General features: G+C 33.8%; 2 protein-coding genes across 3 annotated transcripts; one reads left to right on the top strand and one right to left on the bottom strand.

Annotated features, from left to right (window-relative positions):
- Window positions 1-8,389: 8,389 nt before the first annotated feature.
- On the bottom strand, window positions 8,390-12,149 carry LOC145136791 (U-box domain-containing protein 3-like). 2 transcript variants are annotated; one of them, XM_079070909.1, is made up of 6 exons: window positions 11,887-12,149; window positions 10,950-11,236; window positions 10,728-10,850; window positions 9,021-10,640; window positions 8,724-8,801; window positions 8,390-8,644 (listed from the first exon to the last, which is right to left on the bottom strand). In XM_079070909.1, the coding sequence occupies exons 2-5, from the start codon at window positions 11,226-11,228 to the stop codon at window positions 8,736-8,738; spliced, it is 2,088 nt and encodes a 695-aa protein (XP_078927035.1). In that variant the 5' UTR covers window positions 11,229-11,236; window positions 11,887-12,149; the 3' UTR covers window positions 8,390-8,644; window positions 8,724-8,735. The 2 variants fall into 2 exon arrangements, with proteins under 2 accessions (XP_078927035.1, XP_078927036.1); XM_079070910.1 differs by having other exon boundaries at window positions 10,950-11,228.
- A 3,184-nt stretch (window positions 12,150-15,333) lies between these two features.
- Window positions 15,334-17,271, top strand: LOC145137458 (TOM1-like protein 2). Its single transcript, XM_079071588.1, has 3 exons — window positions 15,334-15,999; window positions 16,409-16,687; window positions 16,772-17,271. The coding sequence occupies exons 1-3, from the start codon at window positions 15,496-15,498 to the stop codon at window positions 17,105-17,107; spliced, it is 1,119 nt and encodes a 372-aa protein (XP_078927714.1). The 5' UTR covers window positions 15,334-15,495; the 3' UTR covers window positions 17,108-17,271.
- Window positions 17,272-19,527: the final 2,256 nt, after the last annotated feature.

The following is a 19,527-nucleotide window of genomic DNA, read 5'->3' as shown; positions in this document are numbered from 1 at the left end:
TCATTGAACTTTTCGTAATAAATAATGAATGCAATCTACTAATTTATCTTATTTCTCTATTTTATTCAATTTATCTTAGCTCATTGAACTTTTCGTAATGAATAATGCATGTGATGTACTAATTTACTTTAAGGAAACATAAATCAATACAATCATAGGTCGATTGAATAGATTTGAGGATGAATTATATGAAATTACACGAAAATAATCACCTCGTAAGATCGATTCGATCTACTAATTTATTGTAACGAAACACAAATCAATAAAATCATAAGTCCATCAAATAGATTTGAGCATGAATGATATAAAATTAAACGGAAATAATCACCTTGTAAGATCGATTTTGTGTTGAGATCAAAGTCGATTTTGTATTTAGATCGAACAGATTTAAGGATGAATGAAGGATCGTTGTTGAATTTCTTCAGTTGAATGATTATCGGCATCCTAACGATACTTTTAAAGAACTTCAAATCATATGATAAAAGATAATATTTTAGGAAAAAAAATCATATAGAATCTTTTGTTTTTAAATTAAATGATGTTATAATCAGCTAATTATATTGTTTAAAAATATTAATTAAAAAGTATAAAAGACAATCTTACCCTTATGATCTTAAATCAAATCTAACGGTCCACTTTTAGTTATCGGGTTTTCGGGAAACTATAAATTTTCAATGGATATCACCACAATATATATATATATATATATATATATATATATATATATTGAGAGAGAGAGAGAGAGCTAGGTTATAATATGGATGGACAACTATTGTACGAACGTGTGGACAGTGTTATTCTATGAGAATTACTAAGAGAATAAGTTGTTTAGTAATGCGAATATGTTCAACCTCACACAACTATCGTCATTTTCACGTATTCTCACTAATTCTTATTCGTTTTTGTTCTCACATATCGTTTTTCACTCATTTTCATTCTGGCAGAATGAGAATAATAATAAAAAGTCTATAATAACCTTATAGACGATTTAATTAGTGCGAATGTATGATAATAACAATAGTTATGTAAGATTAAATGTATTCATATTATAAAACAACATATTTTCTTTTTCATTCTCACAGAATAGCACTGTCCACACGTCCGCACAATAAATGCCAATCCATATTTGAACCTAGTTCTCTCTCTCTCTCTCTCTCTCTATATATATATATATATATATATATATATATATATATATATATATAGAGAGAGAGAGAGAGAGAGAGAGAGAGGAAGGATCATTTGAGAACTCAAAGTTTCACAAGAACCCGAGAACTAAATAATAACCATTAGATTAAAATAATAGAGGGTTAGGATGCTTCGTGGCACTTTCGTAAATATCTGAAAATAAAATGGGGCGGGGGCATCTTATTAAATTAAATCAGGGACATTTAATCACATCAACTCTTTATGCTATCTCTCTCTCGATCCTCTCTCTCTACCCTTCATCACACCTCCGATCTCAAATCGTCGGATCTCAAATCCTGAAATCGTCCTCGAAGTGTGACAGGATGTGAGTATAGTTCATCGGAACATCTACAATGAAGCATTAGGTCGGTCGTTTTCTTCTGAATCTGATCTTGACTTGTCGATTTGGAGAAGATAGTCCTATCGAATGTCCAGTTGGAGTGGAATCGATCATCTACAATGAAGCATTAGGTCGTTTTCGTCGATCGTCTCCCTCCTCCCTTCATCGGCGACTGTCAATCCACATTTATTGATCTTCGGCGGTTGTTGCATCATCTCCACGTCCTCCGCGGATCGATCGCTTATTGACTCTCCTAATTTTCCCCAAAATAAACACCACCGTCCTCCAGATCTGGAATTAATTGCTAAACCGTAATGCCTTGTCGTCGGAGTTCGTTTCCAGCCTGTCTTCAACCTGTTCTACACCGGATTCCAAGCTGAATTTTCGTCCGATCATCGGAATTCAAAGCCATCTAGGAATAGTTGCCGCCTGACATCTCAACCGAAGAGTAAGTTGCAAGAGGTGGAAGACGATGACACTTACGAAAACGAGACAGAACGATAGCGGTTACAGACGCGTTCATACCACCAGAGAAACACTTCAATTTCATGTTCAACTTCTCCAATCGTATTTTTAATTGTTTTGATGTTAATATTTGTTGTAATGACATTGAATGCTAATCTCCTCAGAACCAATCAATCAATCAAGCGATCAAGTACCTCAGTATTTTGTATTCTTACAGTTTCATAGCACAGTAACAAATGACTAGAGGATTAGTTTCTCCATGGATTCTGGGTACTTTTCTTCCTTCCTCATCCGAATTCTCAACATCGTCGCCTTCTCCGGCTATTTGTGTGTGTCGATCTCACTTCAGAGCACCAAAAGACCTTAAATTTGTTCTCCATGAGGCGCTCGATTCTGCTGGATTCAACACTACCTATGCTAGGGTATTTCTTTTCTATCAATTCAATCTTTTATTCCCATTGTTTTCTTATACTATATAATTCTCCTTCACATCATTTGGCTTGAATTTCTTTTCCTTTTGTTATTATACGTTTGAAAAATCTGTTCGTATGGGCTTTGTTAATCGTTAACAGTGTTCTGTACCCTGATAGGTGACAATTTTCAATCAAAAGTCATTTTTTACAAACTTGAATTTGATACAAATTAGTAGAGATTGTTGATGTCTTAACTAAGTTCATACGGGTTGCAGAAGTTCTAGGTTGGATTCTCAATAGTCAAAGTCAAATATATGATTGATTTTATGATGTGATGAGTATTAATGAGGATCTGTTACATTCATTTGGTTACTTGGGGATAGAGAATTGTCTGAATGCGATGTATTTTCAACAGGAAGCAAGAGATGGTTTCTGATCACAAATTCAGAAGTTGTCTGGAATAGAAAGGGAAACAAGCATAATCATCAATAGAGGAGTAGACTTAGGTTAAAAGGGTTTCATTCCACGCCATGATGGAATAAAAAGGAACACCTCATGCCCTGCCTGAGGAATGAAAATTAGCAAAATGGAAGGAATTAGATTCCCTCAGGGATGGTCAATTCCAGTCCATTACATCAGGCAATACACAAATATTTGTTTAAATGCATTTTGATACATGTCATTTATAATAGTGTGATTTGTTTTTTTTTTCTTGAACAGCATGTGAGCGGCTTATTATTCTCGAAGCTGATTGTATGAAACTAAGAGATTATGGTGCTCTCCTTTATCACTGTGGATTTTACAAGGAATCCTTGAAATACCTACACTTATATCAGGATTCACAGGTACACCCTACACCACCATATCAAATTGCTACAAAACCCCTTATAATTTCCCTCTTCTTTCCAAATAAAAAAAAAACAATCTAGTCATTTGTTGACTTTTCCATGAAAGCTACTTGAGATTTTAAATAATAGCTTTTCTGGAAAGTTCATAAATCTCAAACAACTTTCATTGAAAAATCTATGGAAAGTTAACAATTTATTTAAAGCCTTTTATAGAAAGTTACCAAATTTCAAATGGCGCCATATCATGGAAAACTTTTAATTAATCTTTAAGATATTTTTTGTTCCATCATAGATTTCTGATTCGGTGACCAATAAACTAATCCATTAGTATAATATATAAATGAAAATATAATTTTATTGAAGTATTTTGGTTGCAAACTTTACATATGAATTACATGTGATTCACATGTAAATCACATGTAATTTACATATGATTCACATGTAAATCACAAGTGAATCACATATAAATTACATGTGATTCACATGTAATTTATATGTGATGTAAATCAAAAGTGAATCACATATGAATTACATATGATTCACATGTAAATAACATGTAATTCACATGTGACTCACATTTTAATCACATGTAATTCATATATGATTCACATGTAAATATGAATTACATGTGATTCACGTGTAAATCACAAGTGAATCACATATGAATTACATGTGATTCACGTGTAAATCACATATGATTTACATGTGATTCACATGTAAATAACATGTAATTCACATATGAATTACATGTGATTCACATGTAATTCACATATGATTAATTTGTGATTCACGTGTACAAGTGAATTACCTATGAATTACATGTGATTCACAAGTTAATCACATATGAATTATATGTGATTCACATGTAAATCACATGTAATTCACATATTAATCACATGTAATTCACATGTAAATCACAAGTGAATCACATATGAATTACATGTGATTCACATGTAAATCACAAGTGAATTACATGTGATTCACATGTAAATCACAAGTGAATCACATATAAATTACCTCTATATGCACACATGCATTTTGTGTAAGTGTTCTTCGTTAATTATTTTTTAAAATTTTCTTGTGAATTTCACATTTAAATCTTAAAAGATACAATCACATGTGAATATTACATTATAAAATCACATGTAGATCTTACATGATATATACATGTGCTTGTTCTTGCATTAATCAATTTTTTTTTCTTGTAGATTTTGAAGAATTTTTGGAAAATATTGAAGAGGTGAAAAGTGATAAATTGAAGAAAATATGGAAATCTTGATATGAAGATATGATAACACTGTGAATCTTTGTAGTTTTTTTATATTTTATTTTGTATCGAATAAAATACTTGTATTATGTTTATAGATTGATTAATAAAAATGAGATTTTTTATAATTTACTTACGAATATTATAGTATAAGAAATATGCATATATGCATTTGAAAAAATATGCATATATGCACCTAAAACGTTGATTTTTTTGTTAAAAAAATGCAGTTTTGAAAAAAATTGCACTTTTTTATAAAAATCGCAGTTTTTTTTTTTTAAAAATGCAGTTTTTCTGAAAAAAAAAATGCAGTTTTTCTAAAAAAAAAATACAGTTTTTTTCTAGAAAAAATGCAGTTTTTTTTTGAAAAAAAAGATGCAGTTTTTAAAAAAATATTTTTTTTCATTTTTTTTGAAAAATTCATGTTTTTTGAAAAAAATTAAAAAATATCCATTTTTTAAAAAAATCAAAAATTATTATTATTTTTTTTAAAATAAATCCGAAATTTTGAGTTATTTTGTTAATTTTTAGACATTTATATTAATATATTAAATAACACAAAAAAATTAAACATTAAATGAGATTGGTAAGATGACGATCACGTCCTTAACGAATTACTTTTGATCCAACACTCCACTTTTAGTTCTCGGGTTCTCGAAAAACTTTGAGTTCTCAAACGATCTCAACCCTATATATATATATATATATATATATATATATATATATATATATATATATATATATATATATACCCTAATAAATAATAATGATTTTGCCACATGTATTATTCTCCTTCATTTTGACACTTGTCATTTTTTAGATATTTTTGAGTTATTTAATATCCACTTGTCATTTTTATTGTTTTTTTTCTTTTTTATTCAAATTCCACCTATTAAATGTCACCTCATATTAATTAATTTTATTAATAAATTAATTAATGCATATAATAACTTTATATTTATGAATTCCTCTTTCCATTAATATATTAATTAATGTATATATATATATATATATATATATATATATATATATATATATATATATATATATATATATATATATATATATATCTATCTGTGAATTCACATTAATTAATTTTATTAATATAGATTAATTAAGACCAAATTACATAAATTGTCCATGTGGTTTATCAAAAATTATAAACTCAGTCGTTACTTAATTTTTTATTAACATGGTTCTTGTGGTTACCAAAACTTACGTGAATGGTATTTTTTTTGCTCACACCATTACTTTTAGGTGGTGTTTGTTTTTTAAAAAAAAGCTCTTCTAACCTCTTAGTGTTGCGCGGCGCAGCACACGCGCAACAATTTTAAGTTCGCAGCAGTTTGTTTTTTAAAAGACTTCGAGCTCAAAAACTTCTTCCCGTCCTCTGCCCCAAACAACATTGTGCTTGCCTCTTCTCACCACTTCTAACCTAATCTAAAAAAAAAGCGGACAATTGTAGCGGCATCCTCACCGAGTTCGCTCTCCAGTCTCCATGGGCCAAGAACTTCTCGTCGTCGACCTTGTTGAAGAACGGAAGAACCCTCTAGCCAATCTCCGGTCGCTGGTCGCCACACACCGCTCGTCGCCGCCGCTCGACGCTGCCGCTCCCTGCTCGCCTTTTCTGCTGCCAGTCGACCGCCACTTAACAGGTTAGGTTTTTTTTTTCCTGATTTCTTGTTTCAGTACCGATTTTGTACCAAATTTCTTATATGCTGAAATCATAAATCTTTGCAACTTTCCAGAATTGATAGATTTACCCTTTTTGATTATAAACTTTTTTTGATGGTTGTTTTTTGGGATGGGATGTGGCTGATAAGTTGTGAATTCTTTGATTGGGCATTTTCTAAAAATAAGATTTATAAGGATATTTGCAGTTTTTGTTGGCCTTCCGGAATGAAGTTTTATGTTGGTTGCACAATGGTTTTTCGGTTGTTAAATTGGTTTTTTTGACTTTGTTTGTTTTTGGACTCGGGGTTTTTTTAAGGGTCTTGTCTTTTAAGGTTTTATCTTTAGGTGGTTTTGGTGTTTTGAAAGATGTAAGATACCTTTTTTCCTTGGTTTTATGTCCAATTTTCTTATCAGGTGCTTGGATGAGATGTGGTGTGTGGCTAGCTGGTATTTGACGGGCTGAAGGAGATACAGAAGGTTTAGGAGAATGAGCTTGTTTTGGATGTGCACTAATGGAGATTGGAAGCAATGGAAGGGGTATGATGATGGAATTGCTTGGAGAAACTGCATTAAGAGTTTAATGGTCATTGTTACTATGGTTCATAGGTTCTTATTTTACAATGTGTATTTTTGGTTTTGGTTGTGGCATCCCATTGTTAGTAGGAAATGGCTGAAACAATGGATTTGGATAGGTTGGAAAATAGGGTCTGTCCTATTTTGAGTAAGGTTGTCTGTTCTTTAACTTTGTATTTTTTATTTTTTATTCATTTTTGCCGAGGCTCTGGTCTCTTTCTGAATATGCTAAACTATTTTATTTCAATTTTTTAAGACTAATTTGTCTGTTTGAACTTTATTTTAAATTTTTTAATATCTGCAGCATCCTGCAGACATTAAAAAAACAAACATGCTTCTCTTTACAGTCTGCAGCCGTTTGGTCCACCTCTTCTGCTGCAGAGGTGGTCCACAGACTTCAGACAGTTTCACTTCGGAAAAACAAACAACACCTTAGTCATTTTAATAAACCCGTGTAATACACGGGTCTCACACCTAGTATATATATATATATATATATATATATATATATATATATATATATATATATATATATATATATATATCCTCCCTAATAAATGAAAATAATTTTGCCACATGTCACTCTCTCATTAACTTGGACACATGTCATTTTTTGGTATTTTTGAATAAATGTTTTTTCCATATGTCATTTTTTCATTGTTTATCTTTTTTTAATTAACACATCATATTTACACCTCAATTAATAATTGCCTTATTTGAAAATAACCATTAAATTACAATATTACAACTCATATACTATTGAATATGTTTCCTTTTAAATTCAAATTTTAAATTTTAAATTTCAAATTTAAATAAATTTTTATTTAAACTTTCATATTTAATTTTTTTTTTTGTTTTATCCAACCCGTATAGGGTCTCACAACTAGTATATATATATATAAAGAGAACTAAAGAAGACAAGTAAGAATAATTAGCAAGCAAAAGTGGGCTTTTATGGAGGACTCGTTTTATAAAGGCCTATAATCCATAATGGAGTTATCTCTAACCCATGTTGAGACCCCTTTTCTCATAAGAGGTAGGAGGAGGTCACCAAGAATCGGGTGGGGCCGGTGAACATGTTTCCGCGCCGCGGCTCGGTGTCGGTGCTATTTGATATTTCTTTTTACTCCCCCCCCCCCCCCCCCCCCCCCCCCCCAAAAAAAAAAAAAAAAAAAATCTTAAAATAGACTTTTCGTGTTTTTTTTCAAAGTTTCTTTTATCGGGCCACCGGAACGGAAATAATTGAAGGACTTGTATACTTTTGATTAAAAGGATGTCCTTTTGGGAATACTGTTTGGGCTGGGCATTCTCCGATTTTATGACATAAAACCAAAGTAGTAACAATTTCTTTTTAAAAAGAAAAATTACAAAAAACAACTCGGTTTCGTCCTATCAGTATGAATGTATGTAGGATCTGTATTCTCTTTGTAGTTGGTCCCACACTTCTCCATCCAAATCTTTATCTTTAACTCTGGAAATGGAAATATAGTTGAGCTACTACTGCGTCCCACTCTCATGACCCATCCGTTCCCTTAAAACGGGTCCTCGTGGTTTTTGTACAAATATAAACCTTTCTTCCTAGCAAAATATCATAAATATAAGCAAAAAAAAAATGTTGCTCTCCATGAACCCGAACCATTTGATTAAAATCATAGATTCGTGGGTTTTTTTTCCTTCGTTCATTCTCTTTACATACTATGTGATAACAATACAAGAATCCACAAAACAAAAAATATAATGAAAAGAAATCACTCTTTTAACCAACAACAACAAGCCTGAAACTGATCTAACCCTTCACTTTCATGTCCCCATCAACCACCATTGATATTCAAAATCTTCAAACTTTTCAGATAACTTGATGTGGAAACGAACACATCTGCAAGAAAACATAAGATGCGTTATATTTTTTATGAAAAGAAGCAAGGATTTTTAGAGAAACTTAGAAGAATGAAAACCTCTTTTGTTTCTCAAGATTTCCCTCTTCCGGAAGCATTTTCACGTTGGCTGCGAAAGTGACTCAGAAGTTGTTGTGCCTGCAGAAATTATTTATTTGCTTAATGACTACACAACTTAATCAATCAATGAAACAAAAAACAAATATACATATGATGGCATGATGTATACAAAAAAATCGTTTCTTTTTTGTCTGATTGAGCTGAATGAACTATATGAATTTGAGTAAATGACTATTTTACCCTTTTTGTTAAAAAAATGATGGTAAATAACAAATGAATCTTTGTTGAGCATTTTACCTTCTCCTTGGCTCTTGATGTCCCGGACTGGGACAATGCAACTAAAGGCGGGACAGCCCCTTCTTGAAGAACAAGGCGACAATATTTAGGACTGCCAAGACAAAGCTGCAAAAGTATAGAAGCGGCATTCTCTTTTCCCCTCGGAGTCCCTGATTCCACCACCTCAACCAACAACGGAATCCCACCTTCCTTTGCAATCGCCAAACACCCTTCCGGAACACTCGACAGATTCGAAAGCAAAGCAACGGATTTATCAACCATTTCCGATTCCGGTTCCATCAACTCCACAAGATACTTCACCGCCCCCGCCTGAATAATCCGCGCTTTATTCTCGTGAAATATCGATAAATTAAACAAAGCAGTCGCTGCATCTTTCTTCCCTCTTAGTGTCCCCGATCTTAAAAGGTCAACCAACGGTTTGACCGCACCCGATTGACCGATTTTGACCCGGTATTCTTCCAATAACGAGAGGCTGAATAAGGCTGCAGCCGCATTCTCTTTCGCACACGGGTTTCCGGTTTCCAAAACGTGAATTAACGGGTCGATTGCACCTGATTCTGCTATCATTGACTTTATGTTTCCGTTGATTGAAAGATTTAAAAGAGCAGTCACCGCGTGTTCTTGAGTTATTTTTATGTTGGATCGTAACAGTTGCAAGAGCGGTTGGATGGCTCCGGATTGTCCTATCATGGTTCGATTTTCCATGTTGTTTTTAGCAAGGAATCGTAATTCCGCTGCGGCTTTCGTTTGGGCGGAATTGGAATTGGATTTCAGGTCGTTTACAAGTTGTTCGATGAGTGAAGATGTTGTTATATTGTTTGGTGAAGAATCAAGCGGAAGGGAAACCGTTCTTGGGTAGTTTCGGTTTCCACCGTCTGACGGCCATTGCGAGAACCCGGAACCGGAATCGGAAGCGATTTCTCCGGAATTGGAAACGGAAATGTGTTGGTAATCGGAACTGGAAACAGCGGTTGATGTCGATCCGGTCCTGCTGTGACTACATGACTCTACGGGGGATCGATGATCAAATCCACTTTCATCTTTTTGTGTCAAATGGCTAACCGATTCCAATTCCGGTTGATTGTGGTCAACGGTTCGGTTGACTTTTACATTGTTTTCATCGCACCAATTTGAAATCAAAGCTTTGACTGTGTAATTCGGGATCAAATTGGTGTGTGAAAGTGTTTGACGGGTTACTGGACATCTTGTGAATCCATGATCAAGCCATTTTTTGATGGAATCTCTTTCATAAGTTTGTCCTGTGGCCACGATTACTGGATCAAACATGAGTTGCAGGGACAACGGGCAGATGAAATATGAAGGGACTGAAACACCATTGATGGCTTTCAAGCTTTCAAGATTTACCATGGTTTCCCTTATATGCAAGATAAGGTCAACGATGTGATTCACTTGATTTGACTCGTCAACTTTCAAGTTTTCTTTTTCCACTGCGATGCTCTCTTTTAGCAGTTCTTGGCTTGATGACAAATGAAGCAACTCTATGATTCCTGTTAGATGTTCTAATGGTGGAACCTTTCCTTCTCTTATGAACTTCATGGCCTCTTCTACTTTTTCAGATGCAGTTTCCAACTTTAAACTCTCAAATTCCTCCATACAACGCTGAAATAGCAACACACTATCGTTATTTAGGGTTCCATTTCGAATTTTCCCCAAGTTTTGTTTTTAATTTTAGGGTTAAATGCATACCTGAATATCAGCTAAAGTAGTAGATGTTGGTGGTAATGATGATTCCAATGACCCGAATACAGTTTCACAAATCTTGATTGAATAGCTTCGGATTTTAACAATTAGTTCTCGGCTTTGAACAACCTGGAAACATATTCAAGTATAAAAACAGATTGATGTCTTTTTTTTCTTTGTTAAAGAAAGTTATATCATCGACCTCATAATAAGAAAGAAGAAACACACCCCACAAATTTTGCTGGAGTGAAAACCCCAATTCTCAATGAACTCTCGAGCCTCATTTACAGCTACATCAAGTTCCTCAAACTCCTTGTGCAAAATTTCATCTGAATGTATGTCTGCATCATCAATGTTATCAAGTATACGTTTAAAAAGCTTCAGTGAACCAGCAACATCTTTGTACTCCTTCTGACATGGCAAGTTCTTGGGTACACCAAATGTGACAAGATGAATGAATCGAGAAAAGCTGTTACTTAGACATCTTAATACCTTTTCTACACCCATCTGTCCAGCTTAAGTAGTTACAAAAGAACAAAATTAAGAACTTCCAAATAATCAAGATAACACTTTCAGACTCAATTAAGAGCCTCTTATAGGATTAAAATGTTAAAAACAACCAAAAACTTCAATGCCCACAAGAAGTAAACCTCTCTAGCCATAAACCAATAACAATGGACCAAAATGTCACTTATGCAAGCTCGATAGAAGTTTTCATCATTCTATCTCAATGTCTGGTATCACAAGAAAACTAATTGCAGCATTGCACATGGATGATGGATCAAACAAATAGTCGAACAACTGGTGGCCAATAATACAAACCACGATCCCGGGAGTTTTCACATGCCAAAACTTCGTATCAAAACCGTCACAAATCTATGTTTATGACTGTTTCTCTGTCAGTTAATCGCATATTGATAATATGTTTCAAAACCTATGCTTAAAATTACATGAACCCACTTCGCAACTTTGCTGACATCCAAAATTCACAAAACCCCAACAAATAATATGCAGAAAAAAAAAAGCAATAAACCAACGAAACAAACTGACTTCCTTCGAATTCAATCGAATACACATCAAATTATTGTTCGAAGCAACATGAAATAAATCAATAACTTACAAAACGACAAAAAAAAGTTGAGATATTTGGGAACCGGAAACAAACCTAATGTTGGTAGTCGTAGGTAAACACCGATAACATAAACAGATCTGAATCAAACCCACAAAGGAATAATCTTTATGGTGAAACGTCCATCTGGGTATATGAATTTTCGCCAACACTTGGAAGAGTGAATCATGAGAATGATACAGAAGAAGGGGAAAAGGAGAAAGGGGTTAAATCGGTGGGTCCATAACTCAATATAGTTGCAGGGTTTGTTGGCGATTTAATTGAATATTGATTTGATGCTAATTCGGGTTAATTAATTATGCATAAATCATGATTAAAGAAGCAAAAAGTCGGAAAACTTTGTCTTGAATAGATGGAGGTGATGCAAGAAATTGACATCCAACAATATTCAACCCCAATGAGTCAATGTCTCCATATGCAAATTAGATAAAACATTTTATTATTATTAATAGTAGTGATATTAATTAAACTAATTATTTAAGTTAATATCAAAGGATAATAAAAAAATATGCTTTTGAAAAGTGACCGATATCTTCAGGAGGAGATCATTCTGAAGCATCCACAAAAAATAAAAAAAATAAAATTCTCACAAAAAAATCCTTGAATTTTGGATTTCGTAAAAAGAATAACTTTAGAATTTCAAGAATAATTCTGAAATTTTGAGAAAACAATTTGTTTTTATTAAAATCTAATACGAAAAATAAAAAATAAGAAATGGGAAGTATATATATACACGATAAAAAGCTTAAAATTATACATTTAACTAGAAAAAAAAATGTTATTTTTATACATTTCATATATATGTAGAAAGTTTTCTGAAAACAATTGTGCATTTTGGAAAAAAAAAATGAATATTTAAAACATCAGAAATAATAGTTTTTTTGTTTTTTTTTGTTAATAAGCTCGTTTGTAAATGTTTGTTTAATTAATATCTCTTATTGTTATTATTATTAGAGTAATTACGTAAATCATCCATGTCATGTAGGTTGTGGTTTAGGGCATATTACATGTTTAGTCTCTATGTTTCATTTTTACTCAAACAGTTCCTATAATATTATTTTGTTGTGATTTTTGTCCCCTAGTAATTATATAAAGATTGGTTTATTTTAATTTTTCTTTTTATTGTTTATGATATTTATAATAAGATTAATGTATATGGGTCCGCCCCATACCTTATCAGCGACCATCATGTAAGGTCTTTCTCTTCACCCAAAAAGCCACACAACCGACAAAACGGTAATTTTGGTGCTTAGGCGGTAGTCTCACTAGAGAAGACATAGACATCGTGGAAACAAAACACACAACCTATATGAAATCCATTCTAATTCCGCGTCGACATTGAAACTTAGACCCAACATTTGAACACGGTTAAGATAATATTCTATATTCTTTCTCAATGCGAACATACCTATGGAAACCACCCATATATATATCCCTAGAAATTTAGACATATATGGTTGTTTCCAGAAACCAAATGATTTAGTGATCAACCATTAAGAGGCTTGAATCTTTGCAAAACATATTATCAAATTATCAAACCTCTCAATCCTTAAAACCAAAATCAAACCCCTCGAAATTGACAATTAACTAGCATGGCTTGTTGTTCATTTACCCGCTACGTTTATTTAAAACTTTTTTCTATTTTTATATGAAATCTATAATCCATTACAATCGAAATTGACAATTAACTAGCACAAGTTATTGCAAATTTTCAAAAAAAACACAAACACAAAATTAGCAAGAGCCTAAACAATAAAAACATGTTTCAAAAAGCACATAACCTACAACAAGAAACAACCTAAACAATAGAATCTATCTAGTTAGCATAATAGTTAATGTAAAGTATTTAATAAAAACATGTTTCAAAAAGCACATAACCTACAACAAGAAACAACCTAAACAATAGAATCTATCTAGTTAGCATAATAGTTAATGTAAAGTATTTAAAGAAGCTTATATTTTTCATAGAGACGCAACATCCAAAATTAGAAATCTGGTGTCCAAAATTAATATCATGACTATGTAACCTTGAAGCTCTACAGGATTCAATATAAAGACATGACGCAAAAAAAGATGAGGAGTTTTCATCCAAAAATTGGAAGACATTGACAATTTAGATGATTACATCCTAGTATGTGATTTAACAAAAAAACACCATCGGAGAGAGAGAGAGAGAGAGAGAGAGAGAGAGAGAGAGAGAGAGAGAGAGAGAGAGAGAGAGAGAGAGAGAGAGAGAGAGAGAGAGAGATATGGTATTTGTAAGGAAAGAGGAGGTGTTGGCATTAGGGCTTCTTTATTTTCTCTCTTTCGCTCTTACACACAAACTGTGTTGTATCGGTCACAATAAAAGAAAAGAGAGGGCAATATGGGGAAAAGGAAGGAAAAAAGAATGGTTCGGAAGGAGTGTGATACGTAAATTGTCCAGAGGCTTTTTCCCCCTCTGATTTGATTTAGTCAGAGGCACATTTAATATGTTACCAAATGCTCATAGGGTTGTTTTGGTAAGCTTTTTAATGGTTCCATTAAGAGATGCTCTAAAAAAGTCAGTAAGTGTTTGGTTTGGCTTATATTAGCTTCTGAATGGGACAACCCACCTTTTAATGGCTATTAATCGGTCATACATGTTAGCATCGTTGAATGACGTTGAACGAACGAAAAAAACCTCAATTTCCCTTGAAGCATCGCCACCACCGTTGTGAATTATCCTCATTTGTCCCAAACTATGAATCATCATCATTCTTCTCTGTTGGAAACACAAAATCAACACCGTATGACTGTTTCCTAATGTTTCCAATACGAAATCGATGATCGATTTCAATGGAAAAACACACATTTTCTTAGTTATCTTCCGGCGACCAAAGACAAGGTTTCTTCCTCAACACATTTCAGTAAGGAATATGATTATAGTCTTGTATACGATATAAAGATCAATTCCAATTTCTCAGTTAGTCAGTTATCTACCGGTACACCAATTTCACACATATCTTATTGTAATTGGTTTAACCACATGATTTCATATTAGGTACCAAACTTGTTGATTTGTACAACACAATCACATGTAACCATTTGTCCAATGCCCACCTATTTTTCGATAGAATTTCTAAATGAAGTGTCTTTTTTTCTTGGAACGGTGACAGTAGTTTGTGAGGTTGGGGTGCGGTGATGAATCTTGTCAATTTACTTGCCATAGCCTCTTCCAGGTTCTAATGTTGTGGATAATATGTGAAGCAAATAATTTAGCAAGCAGATGATTCGAGGTAATGGGTATGAGTATATTAATATTTGAATATCATATGGCACCTTGATGCATTTTGTGATACCAGTGTTTGATTATGTGGAAACATGCATTTTAGAGATTATGAAATAGACCATAATAGTCAACCATTAAATGGTCTAAAAGTCTTACCAAAATATTGGTCGTCATCTAATTTAATAAACTGATCTTTTTACATGGTTGATGGTTATCTTAAGCAATTATGAACAGCGTATAAACCGCCACGCGTATCTCACTCGTTTTTACCTCTTCCAAAGCTCACATCAAACACCGTTTCCACTTTCCCCTTCTCTAACACCCCCCTGAGAAATCATCATACTCTTGTTAGGGCTTAATCTTTGTTCTGATTTCAGATTTCAGTTTCATCTGAGATGGATAAACTAGATAAATTCAAACTAGCATCATCTTCGTTCGGTGAGCGATTGATGACAGGCGGAGTCCAGATGAGTCGTATTGTCGGCACGAAGATGAAGGAAATCTTACAAGCTCCGACGCCTGAATCAAAGATCGTCGACGAAGCGACGCTAGAGACGATGGAGGAGCCTAATTGGGGGTTAAACTTAAGGATTTGTGCCATGATTAATAGTGAAGAGTTCAACGGAACGGAGATCGTGAAAGCGATTAAGAAGAAGATTACGTCCGGTAAGAGCGCGGTTAGTCAGAGGCTGAGCCTTGATTTGTTGGAGACGTGTACATCGAACTGTGATAAGGTTTTCTCGGAGGTGGCGTCGGAGAAGGTTCTTGATGATATGGTTACGATGGTTCAGGATGTTCGGACGGATGAACGGAATAGGACTAAGGCGGTTCGGTTAATCAGAGCATGGGGCGAGTCTGAGGACCTTATGTATCTGCCTGTTTTCCGTCAAACTCACTTGGTAAAGCATCTCTTTCCTTGTCTTTTACTTGTTTGTTTTTGCTTTTATGTCTTCATATTGCTGAAACTTGTTTTATCCTTACTATCCTAGTGTTTGGGTCAATGCACCCAAATCAGCATTAAAGTTAAAAAATTTATATACTCTGGAGCTTTATTTGTAAGGACTTTATAAGGTAGATTACAAGAACATGTATGTAGATTGCTTTGAAACTATGTTTGGAGAAAAAGGTTTCTTTAAGAACTTTATCAGGGAGCTTACAAGTAAACTTTCAGTCTTGTTATACCAAATGAACTATTACCATTATAATGGATGCAAATGAAAGTATATTGCTATTGTGTATAAAAGAAAGTACATTGCCCAAAATGAGAATTCACCTAACATACATATGCATATATCATATATGTGACAGAGCCTGAAAGCCAATGGGATTCCGCCAGCACGACAGGGAGGGAATTCAAGCCCTATGTATCAAACAGTGGAGTCTCTGGTTCATCAACAACCTATTCCACCACCAGATAGATTCCCTTTACCAGATATTGACTTAATGGGTATAGAAGATGACACCTCACCATATACTTACACTGATCAATCTGTTGAACAAAAGAAAGAATCACTCTTAGTTAGCCGAAACAGCCTTGACCTTCTATCCAGCATACTCAATTCTGGAATCGACCCCATACCAATTAACGTAAGTCATAATTATTTGATTAATTTATTGCAAGTTAAAGTGGTGATAAAATAATTTAATTATCTTGGTGTTTTCACTTTTCAGGATGAGTTAACTGTTAGCATGTTGGAAAAGTGCAAGGAATCTTTGCCTGTGGTTCAAAGAATAGCAGAAACAACAACGGATGATGATATACTGCTTTTTGAAGCTTTGAATCTGCATGATGAGATTGAACAGATCATCTCCAGATGTGCAGAAATCAAAGAGACAATGGGATCTGAGCCATTGAAAGTTGATGATACAAAACAAACAGAAATCATATTTGAAACAAAGTCAAACAACACAGAGGGAACCGGGTCAACTATTGATGTCAAAGTCAAAGGAAACGAAACATCACTCGTCCATAAGGACGAGAGTATGGAAAAGGAAGAAGCCGTTTGAAACATGTTCTCTCGGCCTTTATTCTTGCTAGATTTAATAATCGGTAGATTTGAACAATCTTGCAATTTGTACGAATAATTGTTCCGAACTTTGTTATTTAGTGTTGATCGTTTTCATTAGTAATGTTAATCCATATGCTGCTGGTTCTTGGGAACCGTTAATTATTACTCCTCGTTTATAGGACATGACATAACAGATAACAAAACATACATGACTAGTTGCCAAAAGTGGACAATATCTTGGTATGTGTGCTTGGGATGCTATACATGATATCATGTTCCACATGGATTAGAGGGGGGATTATGCATTCCTTATAAAAGTTGCTCAACAGCGTACAAGGATGGGTGATAATCTGGAAAGTCATGTGCATTGAACTTGGAGACCATTGTCGGTGAATACAATGAATGTTTTTGTTATCATCATCATTAAAATTAGCTCTAAAAGTTTGTCCAATCTAGAATGTTAATTAGTTTTTAAATGTGAAATTAACTCGGGTTTGAACAAATTAAGTGTATTGAAAGAAAAAAGGCGAGTTTGATGATGAATACAGTGAATATATGTCTGGATTCATTAAACAAACTTTTTGCATTTACTATTTATTTCAATTCATCATCCTATGGACATTGATGGCCAAAAGGTCCAATTAACGCAACCCTAATTTAAGTGATGCAAAAAAGCTTTGATTTTTTTTTTCTTTTTGAGGTCCCAAGACACATGTGATCTTGTTCATGACACGTTATGTGAGTTCATATTATTGGCCCCACCTCTATTTATAACCGATCAATTCGATCAAATGTAACCTATTGGCTACGGCATCGTCTGTTTAGTTAATTTCGGAGGTGTTAATTGCACATGTTAATACTTGATAGCTAAATGAACCTCAAGGGGTAAAATAATTCTTTTTTTGGCTACGCCTACAATGGAAGATAGAAGCGAATTTAATAACCAGCTGAAAGTTCAGTTGGTATCGTCTAAAATAGATTACATTTACCTCTTCAAAATTTTCAATCTGAAAATGATATAAATTTGTCTCAATATGACATAATCCTACATGACATATTTTTCGGTTTAGAAATATTATAAATTTGTCTCAATTCGATATAAATCAATACAAATCAGACATGCCATATCGTTTCTTTATATTGTCATAAAATATATTTTATTTTTCCTTTGTACCATTGCAAAAATCATTTTGTAGTACATCATAATACCCAAATATGAAATTTTATGAACGTTAAAATGTATATTAGTTTAATAAATTGTATGTCATTTTTGATAGAAACGTTAAAATCTATCCCTATTGATGGTCTTGGTCAGCATATGTCTCCTGTGGAGTACCGAACTATCCTTCGTTACCGCCTCATGATTCCCATATTCTCAATTGACGAGATACACCCAGTTTGCCGCAAAGCATGTTTGGATAACTTTGGGGAACACGCGGTTCATTGTAGAGAGCTCCCTGGTTTCAAGTACAGACATGATGTGGTTCAGGATGTTCTCTTTGATGCTTGTCGGCGTGCTGGTATTTCTGTGAAGAAAGAAGCACCGGTGAACTTTTTGACGGACCCGCAGGATGGACGGTCTACACTTAGACCGGCTGACATTTTGGTCTTTGGATGGATAGGAGGGAAACATGCGTGCGTGGATCTTACTGGGGTCTCTCCTCTCGTTGGTTTGGGGAGCGGGGGTTTCACAGCTGGGCATGCCGCTTTGAAAGCCGCTGCGTGCAAAGTGGTAAAGCACGAGAATGCATGTATAGAAAATCAACATGTGTTTGTACCTTTTGCATTCGATACATTTGGTTTTCTCGCACCAGAGGCGGTGGAGCTCCTCAATAGAGTCCAACGGGTCATGCATTCTAATGTCATATCTCCTAGATCCACAAATATAGTTTTCAAAAGAATTGGTTTTGCCATCCAAAAAGGGCTAGCGGCGCAGCTTGTTGCCCGTTTGCCTTCAATCGATATTTATTGAACCTTTTGAATTTAATAAAGTCAAAGATTTCCAATTTGAATTTGAAACTAGTTATACTGGTTGTTCGTGTAGAATGCAATCTATAGTTTAATTGTTATCTTTGTCTTTTCTTCAAGTCGTTACTACCTTGAATAATTTGACTTTGACTCTACTTTCATTCTTTGACTTTTCTTTCTAAAATTTGTGAACCATTATCACTGTTGACTTTGCTCCCTTTTCTAACAAAAACACTATATTCTGTTTTCCATATTCATTCAAAATAGCTGATTGTATTTTGATCATTTTTTATGATTAATTTGCAATGAGAAGTATAACATAACTAGAAGTGGTAGTTTCGATTACGTTATTTAAAATGAGTCTATTTAAAGTGTTTAATAAATATATGCATATATGAAAATGAGAGTCATGTGAAGTTTTAAACAAGTTAACTGGTAAAAAGTAGAAAA

The sequence above is a fragment of the Lactuca virosa genome, chromosome 9, assembly GCF_052849685.1.
Source record: "Lactuca virosa cultivar CGN04683 chromosome 9, Lactuca_virosa_CGN04683_v6, whole genome shotgun sequence".
Classification (NCBI taxonomy): domain Eukaryota; kingdom Viridiplantae; phylum Streptophyta; class Magnoliopsida; order Asterales; family Asteraceae; genus Lactuca; species Lactuca virosa.
This window is presented reverse-complemented; position numbering and strand designations above follow the sequence as displayed.